The sequence below is a fragment of the Cyphomyrmex costatus genome, unplaced genomic scaffold (genome assembly GCF_001594065.2).
Source record: "Cyphomyrmex costatus isolate MS0001 unplaced genomic scaffold, Ccosl1.0 scaffold542, whole genome shotgun sequence".
NCBI lineage: Eukaryota > Metazoa > Arthropoda > Insecta > Hymenoptera > Formicidae > Cyphomyrmex > Cyphomyrmex costatus.
The window spans coordinates 1,008-27,325 of NW_017279637.1; the positions used below are offsets into that span (position 1 = coordinate 1,008).

The window sequence follows — 26,318 nt, forward strand, 5'->3', positions numbered from 1 at the left end:
TGGTCCGTTGAGGATGTTTGACGTGTTCCATGTATTACTTTTTATCTCAAGATGTACTTCGACAGTTTTGTAATATTTCTGACATAAGTTTTTTTAAAGAAAAAATTTTTTACTGTTTTTTTATTGTGTGACAATTATCATTATGACTATTTTTGTAAATATATGGATACACGGACCAACTAATATTTTCACGCATAGTTTTGCAAATTTTTTGGTATGTTTTGCGCATCGTTAATTTTCATTCTTAGAATTTAAGATTACAATCTTTTAATTAATATATGTTCATTTATTGTTTTCAGTTATATATTTAACTATGCACAAGATTTTCTTTTGTATTGATGTTTGTCCATAATTATGTACATCTCAACGTTAAGTGTTTCATCTGAAGAGGACCAGATTTGGTGGTCGAAACTAGTAATATAATTTAACATCTGTTTTTTTAATCGTTACATTTATGTAAATTTTTATAAGTTCATTTTAGAATATATGTATTAATTTGTTGTTAATTTTCTTTTCGTTTGACTCTTACAATGCCATTTCCACGTTTATAATGTTTTTAAAGAAAGAGTCCTTTATTTGTTCTATTCTTGTTTTTCAAATTGTGATATGGAAAATCAATTTCTTAAGATTCAATACCTAAGACGTTGATTATCTCGTAAATGATGTACAGCAGCAGTTTTATTTTACTAGATGTGATCTTGATTGCAAATGCTCCCTACTATACGAATATACAAAAAAATTATAGGTATCCATTTAAAAAGACTAAGTTAACCTACATAACTCGAAGAAGTAACGAGTATAAAAAAAATTTTTACATGAACTTTGTAGCTGACTCGGAATCGTACTCTCTTACTAATTAAAGAGTCTCCGCAAACTCCATGCAAAAAATGCCCGTTTTCGGTACCTCGATCGATTTTTGAAACTTTTATTATGCCAAATAGTTACATATGATGACCCAATAATCCCTGCAAAATTTCAAGACTATCACTATCCAGGGCCGTAGAGAGAAAAGCAGGGCCCGGGAGAAGAAAATTACGGGCCCCTATTTCGCACGGATATTACTCCTAACCAGGAGCGGCAGATTTAGAATTTTTAATCTAACCTAAATAAGGAAAGAATGCAGAGAAGGAAAGACTAACTAAATATCTTCAACATGCTTGCAAGATTTTTCGTTATTTATTTTATTTTATTTTGCCTGATATTTGCAAGAACACATTTGTTGCAAGCACGCTAAAAGAACCACTAGCAACAGAAACTAGCAGAGAGTACAAAATATTCGTACATTTTTAAAATGAATTTTAGATTTTAAAATAAATTTTAAATACCATAAATATACATATATATATTTATTTGATTATCAGGAGACGCGGTAGTGTCTCCGGCCATGTTCAAAAACTGAAAGACACTACAAGTCTCTTAACCCGAGACACCAAAAGTCCATTTTTTGGTTTAATATTTTCTGGATTTTCCGATTAATTTTCAGAATATACGAACTTTTTTCTTACTCTTAAAATATTTTGTTGATCAAATCAAATGTTACGGTCCAAGCCTCAGGATTTTTCTTTATTTTATGGGAAGTTCTGGGTTAAGGAGGAGGCCTTGGAAGAACGTAACTGATACTAGATGTGTCTCCCGATCGTCTCACCCTGCGAAGGGTTACGAGAGACAGTCGGGCGCACTGAAAAAGGTCACGGAATTAGGTCAGTGTGCCATACTATAACACTTGTTTACGGCTCACTATGACGCTTATCCCGAGCCGTACGCCCGTTGGTCCTTTTAATTTAGGCCAAGGAACTTAATCCTTATAAATGATTGAAATAAGGCTCAATATGGATTAAATAACTAATATAGGAGATAAGGGCAAGAGCCAATAATTCCGTTAAAACCTTTTTTAAATTAATCTAATATACATATATTGCGAAGAATATCACATAATTATGGCGTTTCGTCCCAACTTCCACTACTGCACTCATCAGTAAGGCATTGTAGTGGAAGCCTACCTTAGACGCCTGTTTAAGTTATTAAATCGGAATTATTGGCTCTTGCCCTTATCTCCTATATTAGTTGTTTAATACATATTGAGCCTTATCTCAATCATTTAAATTACGCGGGTGAAAATAATGCGTTTATAAATTACAAGTATATTAAGGGGAAGTTATTTCAGATTATTAGAGTTGCGTTTCAAGACCGACGAATATTCGGCGTGCAAGTTGAAAAAAGGGGGGGGTGAATTACATATATTACTTTAAAAATAAATATTGCGAAGAATATTACTATGTCGACCCGCCATCGGAGGTCTATAGATATTCGCAAAAATTCTCGCAAGTGCTTTGATACGCGTATATCTGTATATATAGAATCTCGATTTAATAACTAAAACAGGCGTCTAAGGTAGGCTTCCATTACAATACCTTACTGATGAGTCCAGTAGTGGAAGTTGGGAAACGTCATAATTATGTGATATTCTTCGCAATATATATTAGATTAATTTAAAAAAGGTTTTAACGAAATTATTGGCTCTTGCCCTTATCTCCTATATTAGTTATTTAATCCTTATAGCCTGGGATATGGACCGAGTGCGATCTCGGGGATGACGGTTGGAATGCGGGGAAGGGTTTAAATTAAAATTAAGTCACAATCTTTAATGTAAAATGAATATTATTTATTAAATGAAATGAGATAATTACAAATAGATCATAGATTAATGATATAATTAACATAATTCCTTTGTTACAATTTATAAATTAATATATGTACATATACGTGATGTGTGTGGTGAATCGGTTAAAAGGAGGGAGGAGAAAAGGTGAAAGGTTGGAGAGGGACAAGCGCTGATACGGGGACGCTAAAGGGATGGTTGCATCCGGGAACATAGACCCTGATTCGATGATCTGGACAGGATTGGACGGCTGTGATGATGAGGTGCTCGCGTAAACCATCCGCGTTAAGAAAAGACGTGGAGGGGATTCAGGGGAAGTAAAAGAAGATTTGGGTAGTGATAGATCTAAAGGTTCTTCATCAATTTTTGCGAGAAAGTGGGGAGGAGAAGGTGGTGGAAACAGGATGTCGTCAAGAAGAGGTAAAGGTGAGGTAAGGAAATCGTCGGGAAGGGATAGTGGGGAAGTTATAGGAGAGTATGAAACGTCAAGGGGTGGCGGTATTTCTAGCAGAGTTTGAGTTGATTTTTCAGCCCCTCGCCCTTGGACAGCGAGAGGGGGGTATGAGGGCAGTGCGGCGGGTCGGGTGCTTAGTCCCCGTGGAATTATGAGGGGTTGCCCCGTTTCCGGAGATATGTTCTAATAAATAAAAATCGAGTTCGATAGTAAATTTTACTCGATTTGGTATAATATAAGTGCAGGCTTACTGTCAACGGCGGTGGTCCAGCCTCACTGTTATAGTCGGCGTGAATTGATCGGCTCGCCTTTGAGGATGTTTGCTGGGCCCCACGAGCAGCCGACCCAATGGACGGCTCCGGTAGTCAACTGCGCAACCACCGCGACACTGCACCGTCCGGACAAGATCGAGGAAGGTCCAAGAGACCGACCGACACACAGGCAAACTGACTTGCTCCGAGATGCGTCTCAGACAATCGACTCGGTCTTACGACACGGACAATTGCCCTTGACGACTCGGAAAAACTGCGATGAACTGCCTCGAGTACCCAAAAATCGGGGTTTTTATACTGATTCTCCCTGATTTGTTAGGCTTTGATTGGAGGAGGAATTTATCAGTAAAACAAAGGGCTAAGTTTCTAGTCCTAGGATTGGTTGGGAGTTAGGATGCGTCTTGTGGGTGGGAAGGAGTTTGACCGATGTCACCGCTATCTTAAGGGGTTACCCCACTGTAACTTGTGAAAAAGAAGCGTATTTTTACGATTTTTTTTTCGGTGCAAGGAAAGGTAAGAAGATAATAATATTCAAGGATGTTTTTAAGCATGTATTGAAGTAATTACACAAAAATTTTCGCAGTAAAAAGTTAAAAAATGGCGGCGATAGAGCTCGCTTCCGCGAGCCTGATTTATTTAGGTCCTCCGCGGCACGCAGTAAAAGTGTCGTAAAATTGAATCTGGAAAAAATTAAAAAATTGTTTCTTAATCTACATGAATATAGCTAGAGAAATACGTAGGGGATTTTGAAAATATTCATTTTTGCGTAATTGGCGAGCATTTGAAGTTAACAGTCCAATTTTTGACCAAAAAATGAAGATTAAATTGTATATATAAAATCTAAAATTCAACGTATCGAAAATTCCCTACGTATTTCTTTGCGGAATGTCCTTTTAAAGCTGTGGTAAAAATATTGAGTGAATAAAATAAAAATTGTTTGAGTTATGCTGCGTGCCGTTTTGAAAAAACGTGTTTCGAGAAAACGACGTTTAAAGTTTTGAGTTCTGTTATGGATGTGCAAACATGAAAAATTTGACAGTTAAAATTTTTTTTACCATTAATCTGCTATTCCTGGACCATAAAGTTGCCCTTCTAAATTAAAATTGGCCTCTTCATTTTCTTTTTCGTCGATTTTAGGCTGGAGCGCGCTTCTTTCGCTGCATCCGTCAGTGACACCTCGGCGTGCTTTATCCGCGCAGCGTCCGCTTCGACGCAAAAATTATAAGACTGAGGTCCAATTGTCATCTCCAAAACTTGCATAATTCGTAAAATATTAGTTAGTCCGTCATTAAAATTGCAAACAGCAATATCAGTCGCTATTTGCAATACTTTCTTGCCACTTGAGTAAGATTTAGAAGCTAAGTTCCATACGGTCGCATTGAAGCTTTCGTTGCTGTTTTGAGTATATCCGCCTAAGCACCGATTCAACAACTCATTGCGACTCAAATCCACGTAAATCGGTTTTAATTTTTCAAAAACATTAGCCGGTAGCGGCGGCTTATGATGGAAGTCACGTAAAGAATTCGCTGCTTGTGCCTTCTTCCAGTCACACCAAAATTCGGAGCACAGCTCGTGCTGGGAATTTTCGTCGGTTGATGTTTTATGATATAAGGTCGCCCATATTTCATTTTTCATATTTTTTAACGAATTCGGATTACGCCGTATCGCCAAGCCGTAATATATCGTCAATTGATCAATTAACTTATTAGTTAATTTTCCGCCGAGGTTTTTAACTGTTTTTTTAAGATTTCTCAATCGTGTGCCCATCCTCTTTTGCACATGATCAATGCATTCTTTCTTTTTCACTTCAAAATTGTATGGTTGTTTATCCATGATCCCTTGAAGGTTTTGCTGTCCCCATCACCGATGTAATTTACGTACTTCATACCGTGTAATGTGTCGGAGCGTTCAAACATTTCGATGACAGCGTCTACTTCCATTTTACCAGACGATCCTTCGTGGTTTGACTGACATTGATTGGCATGTGTAAGGAACCATTCTTCATACTCGGCTGTATTTTCTTTTCTCTTCCAGTACTCGCAAGCCTTGCAATATTTGGACTTTACTTCAACGTCGACGATTTTTCCAGTAAACCATCCAATCAATGACGTAATTCCGAAAAGTGACGAAAATTCCCGTTTTCTCCACGACCCGTCACCGGATGCAGTTATTCCTCTAATTTCTCCACTTTCTTCACTTTTCTTTTTCTCATCTTCTGCCGCTTTCTTCATACTGGCCTCTCGCACAGTTGCCGTTGCGATCGAAATCGTATCCACTATTCGGTTGTAAAAAGATCGGAATATCGGTCAAGGTAATTCCATGAATGCACAAAATTTCATTATTCCAGCTAGTCCACTCCTAATATTCGCATTGTTAGTACGATTCGACGGTTAATTTCATATGCATTTTTTATGAATGGACTACTTGAAATTTCAACTCTTGGGCAATTCGAACAAGAGATCGTTATTTTGAATCCTAAACCCCGAGAACTTGTTTCATCAAACTTTATGTCTGAATTACACGTCTTACACTTCACATGTTGCGAAATAGCAGAAAAAACGGCAAAAAAGTTTATTATTCTATAACCAAATTCACATTTTACATCTATATCGTCATGATCAACTTTCAGTTTTTTAGTAGAAGCACTAACTCCCGACGAACCATCTTCTACTTCGAATCTATTTAATGGTCGTCGTTTTATCACGCTGCTTCGACATCGCGTTGGATACGATGTTCTTGTTCCTTTTTTGCCCGTGTACACTTTTTTGTCACTCATTGTAACAAGGAATTTATGCGACGAATTTACGTCCTTTCAGGCAACGAGATAACGCAATACTAACGTACTTTCTTTAACTCGGCGTCTACAACATACTTCTCACAACATCTATCGGTGATTTCGTTAAGATAGAACTCAAATGGGCGGTCAGAACGATATCTGCCGCACGGTTACCGCACGGGTAACGGTTTTGCACAGGTAATCGTTTCAAAGCCATCCGAGAGGCTCGGAAAAAGGGTCGAGAATTCAATGAAAACGATTACGGGCAGGTATAAATCTTTTTCCTCTGTATTCTAGAGGTTTCAAAGTATCTTTTAAGCCAATAAAAAAAAAATAGATTTTTTGAAAATTTTACAGTGGGATAACTCCTTAAGATTTATGGCCTTACTTGTTTAATTTACGTGAGGTGCCGCATCGAGTAAATGCACGTGCACCTTTTCTCGCGAGGCTCGCCGTATGACAGATTTTAATTTTTACGAGCGCAACTCGTGAGAATCATCCGCGATTTGACTGACAGTAGAGTAAATATTTATGGCTTTTCTGTTTTTCAGTGACAGTAGAGTGTATATTTATTACTTTCTGTAGCCGAGACTTCGAGGAAATGATTCGTGTTCTCACAATTCGTGCACGTATGCTCGTAAATGAATTGTCTTAAAATGACTTTTATGGCGAGATAGCGAGTATTTTTGTTTAGATTTTTAGTAAGACGACAGCCGGACTGTCGGTTATTTATTTATGGTCTCGCTATCTCGACACTTGTAGACCTTTCCAAAAGAAAGAATCGTGAGAATTGTCTAGACGTAACAATCCAATATGATTTGTTCTGAATTGTCTAACATCATACTCCGACGAATAATCTGTTTTCCGTCATTTGTAAATGCATTTTTTTCCATTTGTCTAATTATTAATTCATAATTCACAACAAACATAATTATACAGGGTGTCCTGAAATTCGCGAATCAAATTATCACAGTAAAAAAGTACTTGGAAAAATAAGTTAAAGTTATGTGTCATTTTTAGTTGTAAGCAATAATTTTTTGAACTGTAAAAGTTTAAAACTGATCAATTATAGATTACGGTTAAACAGAAACTTATGAATCTTATGTTAGTGAATAATGTTAGTGAAGTACGTGATCACTATTAACGAGTGGCTAGGATCAAGTTTCCGTTTAACCGTACTCTATAACAGTTAGAGTTCAAACATTACTGCTTAGAACGAAAAGTGGAACATAACTTTTTAACTTATTTTTCCAAGTACCTACTATGATAATTTGATTCGCGAATTTTGACATCCTGTATATTGCATACCTGATATGGGGTGGTAAAAATAATAATTTCTATACAAATAAGAAAAAGGGCACAGAGCCAAATATGTTTAACGTACGTATAATTTAAAAAAACAAACTATATACATACAAAATTTCCAGACGTTTCGACTCCGATCGGGTCATTTTCAATGTATAAAAATAAAATTTAAATATAAATAAAAAAGTACAATAAATATAAACATTCTTCAGTTAAATAATACAAAAATTACAAACAATCTTCATCCAAACTGCATAATTATGGTAAAAATGATGTAGAAAACTGATGTCATAAGAGTAAAAAAGATCCTAATAAAAATATAAAATAAAACTTAACGGAGTTCTAAAAATTATTTTAAAAGAATATAAATTTATGTACCTTGTCAAAATTAGTAGAAAAAGAATTAAAATATCCATGAGTAAAATTCTTCTATGTCACAATACAAATGATAATCAAAATTGAATAAGATACTATGAAAAAAGAGTGCTGATCTTTGTGATGACAATTGGAATAATGCCGTTAGGATAGAAAGTCAAAGGAGGAAAAAGAGAAAAACAAGGATAGACAAATTTAAGAAGAAGAAAGAGATGTATCATATTGGTGTACATATCAGGCAAAGACTCTGTGTCATTTTGTTTGTTTATGCCGTGTATCTGTTTTTTAATATATACCATCTCCGATATCAGTCTTTTACTATAAGAAGGCTCTATATCTAAAATTTTGACGTTATCCCATTTAAAATTATGATTATATTTCAATCTATGATCAGTTACTACAGAAGGGGATTTTGAGCTTTTATTAATATCAGAGACATGCTCATATAATCTAGTTTTTAATTGCCTCTTCGTTTGTCCCACGTAACTGGCATCACAATTTTCACAAGAAATTTTATATACAACATTTTGATTGTGTATATGATCTAACTTGTCTTTACCTCTTTTAATGTAATTTTTAAGTGTATTTGGAATAGTATAAGCTATCTTACAATGGAACATATTTGTTCCATTGTAAATAGGTATCAATTTCTCAGAAACATTATTAACATAAGGAATAGTAAAAAATTTTTTTGGAATATTATTATTAGTATTAGTATTTGTATTGTTAATATGGAATTTAATTCTATTATTAATTGTAGTAAATATAAACTTTAGGGGATATCCGTTTTGTAAAAATGTATTGATAGCCTCTATCATATTATTATGTTGAAAAGTTGGATGACACAATCGTAAAATCTTGTCGACAACATCATAAACTACACCTCTCTTATGACACATAGGATGGTTTGAATGGAAATTGAAGTATCTACCAGAAAAAGTGGCTTTTCGATAGTAATCAAAAATCAAACAATTCTCTTTTATAATGATCGTAGTATCTAAAAAACTTATTTTACCTTCTGTGCCAATTTCTATAGTGAACTGTATTCGATCATGTAAAGAATTAAAAATATTTAAGATGTAATCAATACTCTCAGAAGGAACCACTAAAATAATATCATCCACATAGCGATAATAGAACAATGGATGATATGGTAGTAAACCAATTGCAAATTGTTCAAGGTCCTGCATGACTATATCAGCCACCACTGGCGACAAAGGAGATTCCATAGGAGTTCCGAATATTTGTTTATAGTATTTATTGTTACGTCCAAGCTTCGATTCCGGGAGGATCTACGGAAGGGCGCAACGAACTCTGCCCGAGATTCGGTCACGCTCGATCCCCAATTTTCGGAAGGGGGCAACGGAGGAGCGTCACCGAGTTCGGGCTCTCGCAGGTACACACCGTGGAGTGTCCTGCGAGTCGATCGTACCTTTAAATGCTCCGGAAAATGGGTCAGTGTCTCGAAAGAGACACTATGACGCCTTTTCCCGTGAGTGGTCACGATCGTTGGTCCTTTAATTTAGGTCAGGGAACTTAATCCCTATGACCAGGGAGTGGACCTGTGCGATCTAACGAGTTAACGGGAAATGAGGAGGAATATGAGAAGGGTTAAGAAATAATGTTTAGCGATTTTTCCATTTTTTAATTAAATTGCTTATATATTTATTAACTACTATGACAATATAAGAAACAACCATTACAATTAAAAGAAGATGAATACAGAATTATAAATTAATGGATTTACTAATGAAAAATAAAATTAATTAAATTTAAGAACTTAAAGTATAAATAAAAGTATCAAGTTTTATGACTTTCGCAAAAATCTGTACAATATACATTGGCTAGTTATATAGATTACAGATATCGTGTGCGTGTGTGTGTGTGTGTGTGTGTGTGTGTATAATTTTTCAACTATAAAAAAGAGATTACACAAAAAATTTGAAGATTTTAATGACTTGACTACTAATGATAATGCAAATATTATTACTGACGGAAAAAGGAGGAATAAATATTTTGTTATTCCATATATTCCTAGAATATCTGAAAGGATTGGCAAATTTTTAAGGGATGTACCTTTCTTGAGAATGGCATATAGGGGTATTAACAAACTCAGCCGGTTTATTAAAGTACAGAAAGATAGATTACCTCATCATCTTCATAATGATGTGGTATACAGGATTGAATGCAATGATTGTGATTGTTCTTATGTAGGACAAACTGGCAGAAGTTTAATAACTCGTATTAAAGAACATAAAAATCATATTAACAGGAATACTTCTCAACATTCTGTTATAACACAACATCGTTTAGAAACTTTCCATGATTTTAATTGGGATTCGGTACGTATTCTGGATAAGGAGGAATCTTTTAATAAGAGACTTATTTCTGAAATGATTCATATTAATATGCAAAATAATGGTTTAAATCTTAAGAATGATACTCAAAATCTGAACTCTTTATATGCAGAATTGTTTTCATGATTTTTGTTGTTTCTAATCTTTCTGTTTTCCATAATTTTTATATTTATTTTTGTAGTTATTTTTATAATTGATTTAAATTGTTTTAGTATTTTTAATTTGTAATTATATCTGTAGTTTAACGTTTTAATGTTTTTTGTTTTTTCTTTTGACTTTGGATGTAATTTTCCATCACACTGCTCAGAGCTCGGTCATTTTAAAGTTCTTTGTGTAAGGAATAACATCTCTTACATATTATGGTTATACATTCCTATGATATTTCATGTAAGTATTATATTTAATTTGGCACTCTATTTTATGTTCATCTTGATAAAGTCTTTTCATATTTTTTCTGCCCTGCAGTTTACTGAGCAGTTTAATGGAATTTTGCAATAATAATTTTTAATATGTGTATGGACATTTTAATCTTGACAATCATGTGAGTTTAGTTGATTTTATTAATAGTTTGTCTATCTTAAATAATTATAATTTTGTTGTCTTTTATCATGGAAAAAATTTTTTTCTCTTTACAGTTAAACTTTCATTTAGATGAACAAGAATTAATATTTTAATGACATCTTATATATAATCATTGTCTCCAAGATTCATATTGATAAGGACCCGAATATAGGGTCGAAACGTTTATGTATTTAATTAATTTCATATTAAAGAATTTTTGTTACACACGAATTACTTGTGTTGGCTCTTTTATGGCAAATGTTTATATGTTGTGTTGATTTATCACAAGAGCCTATATATATTATATTGTTTTATTTTCAATTTAGAATGTTTTTACAAAAAATAAGAAATTATGAGCGAATTTAAGCTAGCAAAGCGACTAGGTCTGTTTTCCGAGCGAATGAACATGATTGGTTGGCTCCATACGTAAGAACTAATCATGTTCAGTCGCTCGGTGAGCAGACTAACTCATTTATTCATTAAAAAATCGGTATCCTCAAAAAATCCGGGCCCAGGGGAATCACCCGTTACCCCCCTCCCCCCTCTCGTCAGGCCTGTCACTATCTTCCAACTGATTCCAGGAATCGTCGGAATAATCACTATCATTGTAGTCATCGTCGGTAGAATAATTTAAGTTGTAGAAATCTTCATGATGATAAAAATACTAGAAAAGACACAAAATAGTCAATTTAATATCGACATATCTATGACAAAATAATAAGTTTGTTTGCCTTGCTTACACTGCTTATAAATACTTTTACACTTAAAATGAGATAAATATTGTTACGTCCGCGCAACATTTTTCCGCGATCTTGTAGTGTAAAGCCGCCTTTACATGCGAATAATCTAAGAGCCGCGCTGACGAGAGCGTCGTCGCAAGAGAACCTGCCTTAAAATCCCTTCCTATTGCGCAAGTATCCCTTCCTGTTGCGCAACAGGGCCTGAAACGCGTGGGAGTAGGGCGACGGATCCTCAACCCTTTCGGGAAAGCGTCCCTCGCTCTCTCGAATTCCAGCTCTCCAACTGTGCGGTTCGTTCTCCTGGGACCAGGGACACCGCCCGTGACGCTTTTGTGTAAGACCACGTGGGAATTTTCCTATTTTTCAAAATCCATTCTCATATCCTAATTCAAATCCACACCGGGTTCTCTTACGCATTACAATTCAATTAACACTTACTTAAACAAGCTCTAGTTATAAGTGAACTAAATAATTATTTTTCTACTTCTTTATTCGCGTAATTGTAGTACTATTTCTAAGAGAATTTATATCTTTAATCACAATTAGCTTGATAATATAAGATTATCAATATTTCAATAATAAGAATTCAAGTAGTAATAAATGCGATTAGTAATAATTCTATTACCCTTAATTCTAAGATTGAACTTGTAAAATTTCACGGATTTAATTGAATTACGCTGTAAGCATACGTTCTAATTTTTCTTTGTACTTGAACTCAATTAGAATAAAATATACATAATTGTATTTTATGAAATCGGAACAGAACTTGTCTAACGTCCCTGTTATCGCTTCCTCATTTTCTCCCTTCACCTACGAACACGAGGTCTGTGAAGTACTGGCCCAGTATTCAAATCTACCAAGGAAGGATTCAAGCTGTAAGCTCATCGTAATTTGTGAGGACCTACAGGTAAAAGGCAATCATTAAAGTTGAAAGTGAATTCTCAAATTATATTCCAATTGTAACACTAACGCGTCGGCCACGTGGGACGCCGACGCCGCCATATCTGGGCTCGACCGTTACACTCCAACGAATCGCCGCGCGCGTCTACTGCGTCACCGCTCCGGAATCCCGATCCTATTGGTTATCGACGCTGTCGCACTTTTCATAAATTCGTAAAACTTAATATGCAAAGGTGCCATGTGCCCTCCTACGACGCCGCACCGTGAACCAGGCAACGTGTTCGACAACGACTCTTACCGCGCGTGGTTTGACGAAGCCCTCTGTGTGATATCGCAGCTCTATTTACATCGTACTAATCGAACGACACTTTGTAACGATTGCTATAATTCAGAAGAACCACGTGCGCGTTCTGAATATTATCTAGCTCGTCGTCATTGTCTGCAACTCGGTTTGCCCCATCTTTTCGAAAAGTGCGCGAAGTGTTCCTCAATACTTTCCTCTGCGCGACCAATCATAAATTGCAACGCGTGCTCCGAGCTGCGTGGGGATTTCGCATCATTTTTAGTTAGGACCGGTGACCATCCATGGTCTGATGACGGGGCCACAATACTCTTTATTTCTCAATCCCGCGTGTAAAATCATCTAGGAAACTTTCGCAACGCAGTAGAGTGCCGCCGGGCCGTAACAAACTGGTGACAGCGGTGGGATTCCGGTAATTTTATCCCCACACGCCTTATCATGAATACCCGCGCGAAGAAGGGAGACGAAGGCGCGACTGCAAAACTTAATGAAGATGAGTTGGAGGCTTTGCGCCAGGCCCTAGCCAAACAGGAGGAACGTATTAGGAATCAAGGTGCCGCGTTAGAAAGGGAACGCGCCGAAGTCGACAGGGAACGTGAGGTCTTCCACCGAACCCGCGAGGCCGAAAATGCGCGGTTGCGTAACGAGCGAGATGTAATATTACGGGAGCGCGAAGCTCTCAATAAAGAAAAGGAAGATGAAGGAGCGCGCCGCAATAACGACGATGCATTTTCAATCTTGAGGGATGAAGTGAGACGCGAAATGTCTGACCTACGCCGGGCGATTTCCGAACGGAACGACGCCTCGTTTAATTATGAGTTTCCTGCGGGGCAACGTTTCTCGGGAAGTCAGGAGCCTCCCTTGCCGAGCAGCTCCGTAGCCGATTCCGCGCAACCTCCCCCGATATCCCTCCGCGAGGCCACCGACAGTGTGCCGTGGTTCGACGGTTATAACGTGCCGGTCTCGCAGTTCGTCCGTGCTTGTCGACGAGCACGAGAAATGGTACCCCCGCATTACGAGAGACCATTAACGATATTATTAATTAATAAACTTCGTGGACGCGCCTACGGTGCCGTTGAGGATGAATCCTGCGTGACCGTAACGCAATTAATCGACCTCCTTAATGGAGCTTTCGGATCCTCTAAAACGATTCACCAACGGCGAGGGGAACTGAGTACGTGTTATATAAAACCAGGCGAGCACATGCTCGATTATATAAGTCGCGTTAAAGAACTGCGTTCGTCCATCCTGGACGCCGAACGCAGGATGCGTGGGACCGTAAGCGATAGGATAACTGCGGAAATTGACGAATTAACCGCCGCATCATTTTGCGATGGATTACCCTCCCTTTATAGGATTCAAATGAGCCCCAGCTGCTCAGTCCATCCCTTCGAGGCATTTGCGGCCGCCAAAGCCCTTGCGGTAAGAGAGGAATTGGAGCGGCAGAGAAGAGGCCCGCGGCGTGACGACACCGCAAGATCCCGCGTCGCTACAATTCCGCACCCCCCTATACATCGTTCAGAACTTCGCAGGGACGTTACTATACCCCGATACCCAACGGCACCCTTCGTGCGAAATCGCGATACACCACCGAGTACCGCCGCGATCGGAAATAATCCTCGCGTCGCGCCCGCTCTTGAGCGACCTTCCGACGCGTCACCAACGATATGGTGCCGCTATTGTAAAATCTCCGGGCACGAAATTCAAGATTGCCGAAAACGACAATATAATAACGCGCGTCAGGGAAACCCGGCGGGCCCCTCGAGTCGCCCGGACTCGCCTCGGGTGGGGCCGCCTCCAACGCGTCCGGTGCGATCTATTCAGGCAATTCCGGAAGAAGAGCCCGAGTCGGAATCCTCCGAATAAAAGATTTCTCCCACGCCCCAGCCATTAATGTTCGCGCCGAACAATTCAAGGGGGACGTGGCACTTATGATCGATACAGGCGCCGCGCCGAACTTGATAAAACGAAATAAATTAAATCACGACACGCTCATCGATACTCGCGATCTACTGCGTCTTACCGGAATTACCGACGGCCAAGTGGGAACCTTAGGGTCAGTAATAGTTAGCGTCGCCGGACGAGAAATAAAGATGCACGTTGTCGCCGACGATTTCCCGATATCGTGGGACGGCATCTTAGGAGCTGATTCCCTTCATGGTACCGGGACGATCAACTTCACGGAACAAACGGTTCAGTGGGGCGATGTCTCATTCCCTTTCATAGGAAAGAAAACATTTAAAATTCCGGCACGTTCGAATGCCGTTCTCTATGTAAGAGTAACAAATACAGCCGTACAGACCGGTTACATGCCACGCCTTAAACTGCACAACGACGTCCTCTTAGGAGACGCCGTTGTGACGAATCGCGACGGTAAGGCGTACTTACGTGCCTTCAATACGGGAGACCAGGAACTGGAACTCCCAGTTCTCGCAGTTGAATTAGAAGAATTCTCTGACTCACACGGGCCTTTCGATGATTCTGCCCTAGGGCCTGAACCCGCGAAACAGCCCTCGCGCAACTTAGGATGCGTATCACAAAGTCAAGTAGCTGCCGACTCGGTCGGAGACAGAACACAAAAGGTGGAAAGCCTTCTACGCCTAGATCATTTAAATTGTGAAGAGTTAGGGCACGTACGGCGACTGATCGATAAGCATAGCGATGTGTTTCATTTGCCCGCCGATAGCTTAGAGTATACGCGAGTAATGAAGCATGCCATAGTCACCACCGACGAGCGCCCCGTACATATTAAGCAATATAGATTTCCGCCGATCCACAAGGAGGAAATCCAGAGACAAATAAAGCAATTATTAGACGACGATATCGTCAGACCATCGTCGTCACCATACAACTCTCCCTTGTGGATCGTGCCCAAAAAACCCGATTCGAAGGGAAACAAGCGTTGGCGTATGGTAGTGGACTACCGAGCGTTGAACGAAAAGACGATAGGAGACGCCTATCCTCTTCCAAATATTGTAGAAATTCTCGACCAATTGGGTAGCGCAAAATACTTCAGCGTGTTTGACTTAGCGTCGGGTTTCCATCAAATACAGATGGACGAAAATCACGCACAGAAAACCGCTTTCTCCACTCCGCATGGCCACTATGAGTTCAATCGTATGCCATTCGGACTGAAGAATGCGCCCGCTACCTTTCAGAGATTGATGGATCTTGTACTCTCCGGGCTGCAAGGGGCCGAACTATTTGTATACCTTGATGATATTGTAATTTACGCGAGCTCCCTTCGCGAGCATCAAATAAAATTTGAAAAATTAGCGGTGCGCCTGCGAAATGCGAATTTGAAATTACAGCCAGACAAGTGCGAGTTCCTTCGCAAGGAAGTAACCTATCTCGGGCATGTAATTGGAGAGGACGGAGTCAAACCCGATCCAAAGAAGGTGGAGTCGGTGGAGAGGTTCCCGCGACCCATTAATGCAAAAAATGTCAAACAATTTCTGGGCTTGGCGGGATACTACCGTAGGTTTATCTTGAACTTCTCGAGAATCGCTAAACCTCTCACGAACCTCCTGAAAAAGGATATCGCATTCGTCTGGTCCGATGAACAAGAAAATGCTTTTAATAAATTACGATTAGCGTTGTGTTCAGAACCCCTACTCCAATACCCAGACTTCACTAAACCTTTTGTTGTAACGACAGACGCCTCCAACGTGGCGGTCGGTGGCATACTTAGTCAGGGACCGATAGGAAAAGACCTACCAGTGTCGTACGTGTCAAGATTGTTAAATAACGCCGAGCAAAACTACTCAACCACCGAAAGAGAGTTGCTCGCTATCGTTTACTGCGTGAACCATTTTAGGCCGTACCTTTATGGGCGAAAATTTCAATTAGTCACAGACCACAAGCCTCTTATGTGGCTGCACTCAGTAAAAGACCCGACGTCTCGGCTCGTGAGATGGCGGTTAAAATTGGCAGAGTACGACTACCAGGTGGTCTACAAAGCAGGGAGCATGAACGTAAACGCAGACGCTCTTTCAAGAAACCCTATCCCGACATCAATACTCCCGCTACACAGAACACCTATCCAACCCGAAGCACAATTTCCCGTCAACGGACAGAGCGAATACTCGGATGTAAATCTCGACGATGAAACAGACTTGACTGATCCCGACGACAGTGACAGTGATACAGGTGAACCGCACGAGGGCATCCACAACGAGACTCACCTCCCAACCCGAGCTAAAATTTTCGAGATCCGCGATAACATTAATACGCGTAATGATAACGTCGTAGTAATCGTCACTCTCGATGGCGAACCTTGCGATACTGGGGCGCGTCTAATGCAAGATCAAAACGAATTGCCCAGCCTAGAAGCCGCGATAGCAGGGCGCGCTTTAATCCGTAAAACGGGAAAGAAATATATAATATCACTGGTAATGGGGGATCACGTCTCTGAGAAGGCACAGGTAGAATGCCTGAGGGAAGCCGTAGCATGCCTCCGCGAGGTCACACGCGAATTACAACTTGATACAGTCTCGATTTCTAAGAGCACCGTGCTCCGCTTGCCGTGGGACGTTGTGCATTCTCTGTTGGCTAGAGAATTCCGCGACTCCGACGTCCGAATTACGGTTTGTTCTAATGAAATCATCGTACCGTCGGAGGAAGACCGACAGAAAATTATCTCTGAGCACCATGCCACGACGCTTGGCGGACACAAGGGAATAACAAAAACAGCGAACAAAATTAAAAATCGGTACTCGTGGCCTGGACTGAAGGAAGATGTTCAAAAATACATCCATAATTGCAAAGAATGCCAAATAAATAAACTAGTAAGACTAAAGACGCGACAGCCTATGATACTGACAGATACTCCCGGAACAGCCTTCGAGAAGGTGTCAATGGACATTATGGGCCCTCTGCCTACGACAAGAGACGGACATAATTATATCCTTACAATACAAGACCTCCTGACAAAATATTCCTTGGCAATCCCTTTGACGCGAATGACTGCCACCCAAGTAGCCGACGCGTTCGTGACGGATTTTATATGTGTTTTCGGTGCTCCAAAGGTCGTCCTGACCGACCAGGGGACAAATTTCACTAGTTCTCTTATGAAATGTGTAGCTAGGAGATTCCGAATTGAACAATGTCGCACCACTGCCTATAGACCGCAGTCGAACGGGTCGATAGAGAGGTCACATCACGTACTCTGGGAGTATTTGAGACAATTTGTAAAGAGAGATAATTGGAATGAATTTTTGAAACTTGCATCGTTTTCTTATAATACAAGCATCCACGAAGGTACGCGCTTCACCCCGCACGAACTGGTATTTGGTAAGATAGCCGAACTTCCTTCGAGCGAACCACCCCTTGGTAATATTGCAAACGAAACATACCAGCAATATCTCACCGATCTGTTCGATAAGCTTAAGTATACGCAAACCATTGCTCAAGAAAATCTGTTACAAGCGAAACACAGGTCTAAACGATATTACGATCGTAAGGCGAGACCGCGAGACTTCAAGGTGGGTGACAATGTTTACTTATTAAAAGAACCCACAAAAGGAAAATTAGATAGCCAATACGTGGGCCCATTTGATATAATAGATATTTTAGGGAATAACAATGTTAGATTAAGAACGGGACGAAATAGAACACGCGTCGTCCATACTGATAAGTTAAAATTAAGTAATAAGGGAACTGACGTAACAACGGAGGTTTCCTTACAGGAACCGGCGGAGGAACCGGTGGAGGTCACTGCGGGACCTTCCTCTGGACATACGTAAAAGTGCAAGGGACAAAAGGAACGATCATGCGAGCGTTGGAACTATCCTCTATACTCATTCTTGTGTTGTGGACGCGAGTGCTAGTGAGTGGATTCACGGGCTATGATTGCGGAACCAAGGGCCTGAACATCACCACCCTCTCACTACTCGATATCGGAGACTGCGACATCGACAACATTGAACCAAATCAAGAGGAGATATACCTGCAACTGCTCCAGACATCGGACTATGACAAGACGCGGGCCCTCCAATGCAAGCTCGAGATCGACAGAATCATATACCACTGCGGGATGCACTCGCATGTGTCAGTCGTTAGCGGTGGTCGGAAGGAGTATATGAAGGAGTTAGGAGCCGACGCCTGCCGGAGATTATACGACACGGGTTCCGTCGTACTGTCGTCGACGATCATCGACCGAATCCAGAAGAACGCGACTAATTGGCGTAGCGTCACATTAGCCGGGACGACAGGCGTGGACGGAAGGTGCCACGGCGCAGCGTATTCAGACAGCTACGGAGAATGGGACAACGTGGTCGTCCAAGCATCAGTCAAAATCATAACAAGGGAATTCGAAGCAACTGTCAAAAGGTCCACGGGCGAAGTTATCTTACCCTCAGGAACTCGCTGTACAATCACGGAAAGGATGTGTTTCGACTTCGACGGAACGGAGACGTATTGGCGAGCCATCCCCGACGACCACTGTCGCCTCGACCAGTACGACGTCCTCTACGAAGGGACAGCCAACAAACTGTCTCCCAAATTTAACCTAACGTCACCGGTGATTTATACCGTGACCGCGAAGGACACGACCTTCGCTCTTACAAAGGCGGGAGAAATGAACCTTTGCGGATACCGCCTCCTGCGCACCGAGCACCCGAAGTTGCTCATCCTTGAGATCCACCCGTCCCGCACATTCAAATCAAAATCAAAGGTGTCCGTCAATAACCTGGATATTTTCACATATGTAAATTCAAAGTTTATATATGTAGAGAGACACATTGGGACACAACTTACCCGACTTTACCGCGACGTCATGGAACAAAAGTGCGCCTTGGAACAACAAATCCTCCGCAACGCCCTTGCATTGGCAAGCATTGCCCCGGACGAAATGGCTCACCAGATCACGAAATCACCTGGATACACAGCAACCGTCGCTGGCGAAGTAATTCATTTAATTAAATGCCTCCCGGTGGAATGTAAACTTCGACATACAGATACATGTTACACCGAACTCCCAGTGTCATGCCGCAATGTATCATCTTTTCTACTTCCACGCTCGCACATCATCACACGCACGGCCGTACCTCGTGACTGCGGCGATGTTCTTCCAACTATGTACCAAATAGATGGGACGTGGTTCAGAATAACAAGCAGGCCAATAGAAGCATTGGCACCGCCAACAATCCAACCACTCACGAAGCCGGCTTGGAAATACGTCAACTTGGAAACATTGGCGACTAGCGGGATCTACTCTGCCGAAGACTTGGATCGGCTAAAGGGGCATATGATGTTCCCCGTTGAGCGGTCGTCCATGATAAACACGATCGCCCGCGGCGCAATGGGACAAACAATACCACCCGGAAGCATCTCTATGATGAACCTCATGGACGAGGGGACCCTCAACAGACTAGCCAGAAGCACGGGACAAAGGCTCTGGCAGGGATTCGTAAGTTTTGGCTCCGCAAGCGCCGGAGTGCTAGCCATATTCGTCATAATACGTGTCGTAAAATTAATTATCGACACCATCATAAATGGATACGCCCTGCATACTGTATACGGATGGAGTATCCACCTTCTGGGAGCTCTGTGGAGCTCCGTAGCGAATCTATTGTTGCATTTTGGGCGACCAACACCCCCTCAGAAACCAACTCGTAGCAGAACCTATATACTGGCAGGTGATGCACTAACAGAGGAGCAGAAATTCATATTAGCAACCGAGACTCAACAGGAACCAACAAACAGCAAATCAGAAGACACTGGATGCAACTACAACGAACTCCGCGAGTATCTTAAGACTATAGATAGAAAAACGTCGGACTGTTAAGCCCGACATTTTTCTCATTGATGGGGGAAGTTGTTACGTCCGCGCAACATTTTTCCGCGATCTTGTAGTGTAAAGCCGCCTTTACATGCGAATAATCTAAGAGCCGCGCTGACGAGAGCGTCGTCGCAAGAGAACCTGCCTTAAAATCCCTTCCTATTGCGCAAGCATCCCTTCCTGTTGCGCAACAGGGCCTGAAACGCGTGGGAGTAGGGCGACGGATCCTCAACCCTTTCGGGAAAGCGTCCCTCGCTCTCTCGAATTCCAGCTCTCCAACTGTGCGGTTCGTTCTCCTGGGACCAGGGACACCGCCCGTGACGCTTTTGTGTAAGACCACGTGGGAATTTTCCTATTTTTCAAAATCCATTCTCATATCCTAATTCAAATCCACACCGGGTTCTCTTACGCATTACAATTCAATTAACACTTACTTAAACAAGCTCTAGTTATAAGTGAACTAAATAATTATTTTTCTACTTCTTTATTCGCGTAATTGTAGTACTATTTCTAAGAGAATTTATATCTTTAATCACAATTAGCTTGATAATATAAGATTATCAATATTTCAATAATAAGAATTCAAGTAGTAATAAATGCGATTAGTAATAATTCTATTACCCTTAATTCTAAGATTGAACTTGTAAAATTTCACGGATTTAATTGAATTACGCTGTAAGCATACGTTCTAATTTTTCTTTGTACTTGAACTCAATTAGAATAAAATATACATAATTGTATTTTATGAAATCGGAACAGAACTTGTCTAACGTCCCTGTTATCGCTTCCTCATTTTCTCCCTTCACCTACGAACACGAGGTCTGTGAAGTACTGGCCCAGTATTCAAATCTACCAAGGAAGGATTCAAGCTGTAAGCTCATCGTAATTTGTGAGGACCTACAGGTAAAAGGCAATCATTAAAGTTGAAAGTGAATTCTCAAATTATATTCCAATTGTAACACTAACGCGTCGGCCACGTGGGACGCCGACGCCGCCATATCTGGGCTCGACCGTTACACTCCAACGAATCGCCGCGCGCGTCTACTGCGTCACCGCTCCGGAATCCCGATCCTATTGGTTATCGACGCTGTCGCACTTTTCATAAATTCGTAAAACTTAATATGCAAAGGTGCCATGTGCCCTCCTACGACGCCGCACCGTGAACCAGGCAACGTGTTCGACAACGACTCTTACCGCGCGTGGTTTGACGAAGCCCTCTGTGTGATATCGCAGCTCTATTTACATCGTACTAATCGAACGACACTTTGTAACGATTGCTATAATTCAGAAGAACCACGTGCGCGTTCTGAATATTATCTAGCTCGTCGTCATTGTCTGCAACTCGGTTTGCCCCATCTTTTCGAAAAGTGCGCGAAGTGTTCCTCAATACTTTCCTCTGCGCGACCAATCATAAATTGCAACGCGTGCTCCGAGCTGCGTGGGGATTTCGCATCATTTTTAGTTAGGACCGGTGACCATCCATGGTCTGATGACGGGGCCACAATACTCTTTATTTCTCAATCCCGCGTGTAAAATCATCTAGGAAACTTTCGCAACGCAGTAGAGTGCCGCCGGGCCGTAACAATATATATCAGGAAATGGAAGTAACTCGATCGTTACTTATAACGAAATTAGTTACAAGTTATTTTTTTGGTAAATTTACTGGTAACTGCGTCACCTTCTTTTTTTTGGTAACTGTGTGTAACGTCGTTACATTTTTTGGATAACAGTAACGAAATTTACAGTTACTTTTATCATTACTTTACATACGATTGGACACGTTATTCTGTTATACCCAAGAAGACTAGAACCAGGAGAGTCAACTCGGTGCCAATAATGGTAGAAGGGATGAGGCAAAAAGTGACGACGGATAACTTCCCCCACTCTTGCGCTTCATTAGTCCTCTCTGTCGCTCTGATAGTCGTTTTCAATTCGTGACTGCGTATGTCAAACAAACCTTGTTTCTGTTTGATTGAATTTTGGACTCAAGAAGACTAAAGATAAAACATGTAAAAAATTGTTTCAATCCTCAAGATAAAGAAAAATCGAAGAACAGTATTCAAATTTTGTGAGGTACATAAAAATGTGATTTAATATGTTGTCTGACATTGGAACTTCTTGGTTATAACCAATGCGCGCATGCGCAAACTTTCACACAATGTGCAATGCCACTGCGCATTGTGTGAATAACCGCGGATGTTTTTTTACTTACCCCCACCACTCTAGTTGACTCTCCTGGTTCTAGTCTTCTTGGTTATACCATAACAATTACATGTTATTAATTGCGACAGCTATAAATGTCGTAATACTTTTGTAAACAGAATAATGAGATAAATCAAATGGTGTAAAGAAAACACATTAGTTTCCTTAAAAAAAATATGTATACAAAATGGATAATTTTTGAAATACGCAACTATGTGTTTTCTTTACACCATTTGATTTATTTCATTATTCTGTTCACAAAAGTATTAAGGTATGATAATGAAAAAGTTAATAGTTTACGAGTTATTTAACATTTTGTGTCAATAATACCAAAATAAAGTGTAAAATATCTTAAAAACTATTGGTTTTTTTATATCTCTACCTGAATACCTTTATGTGCAAAATAATTAGAGGAATCACGTTATCTAAAAAAAATTACAAATTCCATTTAAAAAAGTGGAGGTGACCTTCATATCTTTTTAGCGCCTCCACTTAGAAAAAAAACAACGTGACTAAATCGTTTCCCCCTCGACACCGTTCCATTTTTATTTGAAACATTTTTGTCTACTGGATTTAGTTTTCGAGGTATTTGGCTGGAACATTTAAAATGGGACACCCTGTATATTGGACATTGTGCGTACGTGCGTGCGTGCGGTGTGTGTGTATGTGTGTGTGTGGGTGAAGAGAAAGAAGACGAAGATGCTTAGTGTAAAAAATGTAAATAAGGCGAACAAACTTAACTCTCTATGACAAATATATCTTTGTAATGCAAGTAATCGGTAAAAGAAATCGTTTTATATGCTTGCTTTCTATTCTACTGAACTTGATGTACTTGCAAAGAACAAAAAATGCATAAATCATAATTTTATTGATACCAATCTATTGTATTAAACTATATTGCTTATTTTATAGTGACGTTGTTTTAAAAATTATGTTATTTATTTATTAAATTGTATGATCAAGCAAGAAAAAGAAATGCAAAAAAACACACAGATAATTCTTGTCTATACATACAGTTCTAAATGTTGATTTTGTTGGATCTTCATTGCTCGAAGGCATCCATATCAGGACATTGGACTCACTTGCCGTTGCAAGGATAGGAATATGGGGATGACCTAAGCAAAGATGAGTACTCACCTATAAATTAAATGAATAAAAGTTATTTTGTGCAACACACACATATTACGAAAAAGAAATATTTGTTTATCAAATGCACAAAATAAAAACACTTAACGAATTTGTAATCTTCTATTAACCACTGTGTCGCAGTTTTTTTTTTCTTGTCAAAAATGAATACATCACCATAATCGGATGCAGATATAATAAATTCACTTTTAGGTCCGAAAAAATTGATTCCACGTATCACTGCAATCACAATACATAACTGAGACAATTTAATATCAATTATTTATAAATCAGAATTATTTAAAGCGTCGCTTTTTCAATTACATAGACGAAAAAAATATAAAAAATGTACATAAAAAAATTTTTAAACAATAATCTCAGGATAAAAGTTAATTAACAAATAAACCATTGAATAATGTTACTGTATACTTCTTCTCTTTTGAAATATACATAATAAAGAGTTCTAAGAATAAAAAAAAGTAAAATGCCGGGAATATAATAATAATATAATTACATCTGTCATGTCTCTCATCTATCTCACCATCAAGTACAGAACTATAAAATTGAGAGTATTCATATAATGTATGATTCGAATTTCCTTCACATGACCACATTGATTTATCAAATAATAATATTTCCTCTAAATTACACAATGTGAGAATCTCTGTCCCATCGTGATTATACATGGTGGTTGTTGCAAAGGCGTCATCCTTCTAATACATTTAAATTACATATGTAATTAAAACTCATGTAAAAAACATAAACACTGTAGTATTTCTTTAAATATTGATAAACTTTTCAGCAATAGGGTTGAAACAAACTAATACGTACCCTGTTATACTCGGTGGTCCACAATTGATAAAGTGGTTTCGAAATATTTCGCTGATCATACACCCTTACGCAGGGAAAATTACCGCCGACACAAAATTCATTACTATTAGAAGGATTACAATCTATACTTCTTAGTATACTATTTCGAAGGCTCCTTATATCAAGCAAGCTATGGACATGAATGTATATATTATAATGGATATACACATGTGTATTATAGAACGAAAATAAACACTTTTGTCACGTAAACTCAAAATTTATTAGTATAACTAATACAAACACGAAGCCTATAACAGTCTAGCTTGGATCTTTAATTGTCTACATATAAACTACCGCGGTTTATCACCAATTAAAACAAGTTATTGCAAGGAATATTACTAAGGCCTCGGTAAGTCTAATTGGCTAGGACACTTGCGCGTAAAGCAAAAGGTGTCCGGGTTCAACTCCCAGCCGAGGTAATATTTTTCACAATAAGAAGAATCATTTCCAGATTTAGTATTTTCAGATTATTAGAATTGCGTTTCAAGACCAACGATTGTTCGACGCGCAGTTTGGGGAGACTACGTATATTAGTTAATTATTCATTTGTTTTAATTCGTTATAGTACCGCGGTATATGTAACCAATTAAAGATCCAAGATAGACTGCTGTATAGGCTTCGTGTTTGTATTAGTTATGTTCTTATATTAACGGCCTTTAGTGTTGAATATTGTCAAAATTTAATATTGCGTCTATGTAGAATTTAATCGACTTATGCTCATTTCTACTAATTAACGTAGATTAAATTTAATTTTGTTTTAACTTTTTTTGTTATAATGGTCGAACCTGGATCTTTTATGCCAGCATATCCTATTTTCTGTTTGTTGAGTTTGAAATGTACGATTCAATAAGATTCTTATCATTTTTTCTTGTCCAAAGTATAAGTTGAACCAAGATTAAAATTAATCTACATTTTAAAAATAGGCATTAACTCCGGTGCAAACAATATAAGTAAATTTCGGTTTAACTTATTGTTCCTGTTTTTCTAATTCATGGAATTACAAAAACAGAAACAATTATAAGAATTAGGAAAAGATTAACAGTAAGTTGAACCGAAATAAATCAATATTACTTTGGTCGAACCGGGCTATAGCTGTCATCTTTCAATCACAATGAGATTGATTCGCATATAAGTACGCAGGACGATCCCGTGCTACACTTAACGCCATCAGACAATGGTCGCGTTTAGCAGACTTAACAGTTTTATAACTATATTTTACGGAATCCATAGACGTTGCTTAAGATTCAAGCTGGTCTTAAGCTAGTGCTTAAGACCACAATTGATTCATAGATGTTGCTTAAGACTAAGTCTGAAGCTAAAACTTGGGAACATGTTTAACTAAGAAAATCTCATTCCATAGTAAAATCTTAAGTACAACTCAAGATTATTAGATGCATAATCATTGCTTAAGACCGATCTTGAGCCAGTCTTGGCCGAGTCCAGTAAATCATGGACTTAAGACGGTCTTGAAATAAAAAGTATAGTATTTAGTTTTTATTTGTATGTGTATTAATATTCTTCTATTTATTTTTTCATATTTTTAGAGAAAAGGAAACGGAAAAGCATATAGTTATGATAGAATTACTACAAATATTTGTAGTAATTCTACCATAATATCTATCATTGGATGAACTAACCTAA

General features: G+C 39.2%; 1 protein-coding gene across 1 annotated transcript; it reads left to right on the forward strand.

Moving 5' to 3' along the window:
- Positions 1-13,138: 13,138 nt before the first annotated feature.
- LOC108779003 (uncharacterized) lies at positions 13,139-14,566 on the forward strand. Its single transcript, XM_018546333.1, has one exon. It carries the CDS (start codon positions 13,139-13,141, stop codon positions 14,564-14,566), a length of 1,428 nt encoding a protein of 475 aa, XP_018401835.1.
- The last annotated feature ends 11,752 nt before the right edge of the window (positions 14,567-26,318 follow it).

Excerpts from the sequence above, each read along its gene's own strand:
- LOC108779003 (XM_018546333.1), top strand. The coding sequence starts at position 13,139 with ATGAATACCCGCGCGAAGAAGGGAGACGAAGGCGCGACTGCAAAACTT.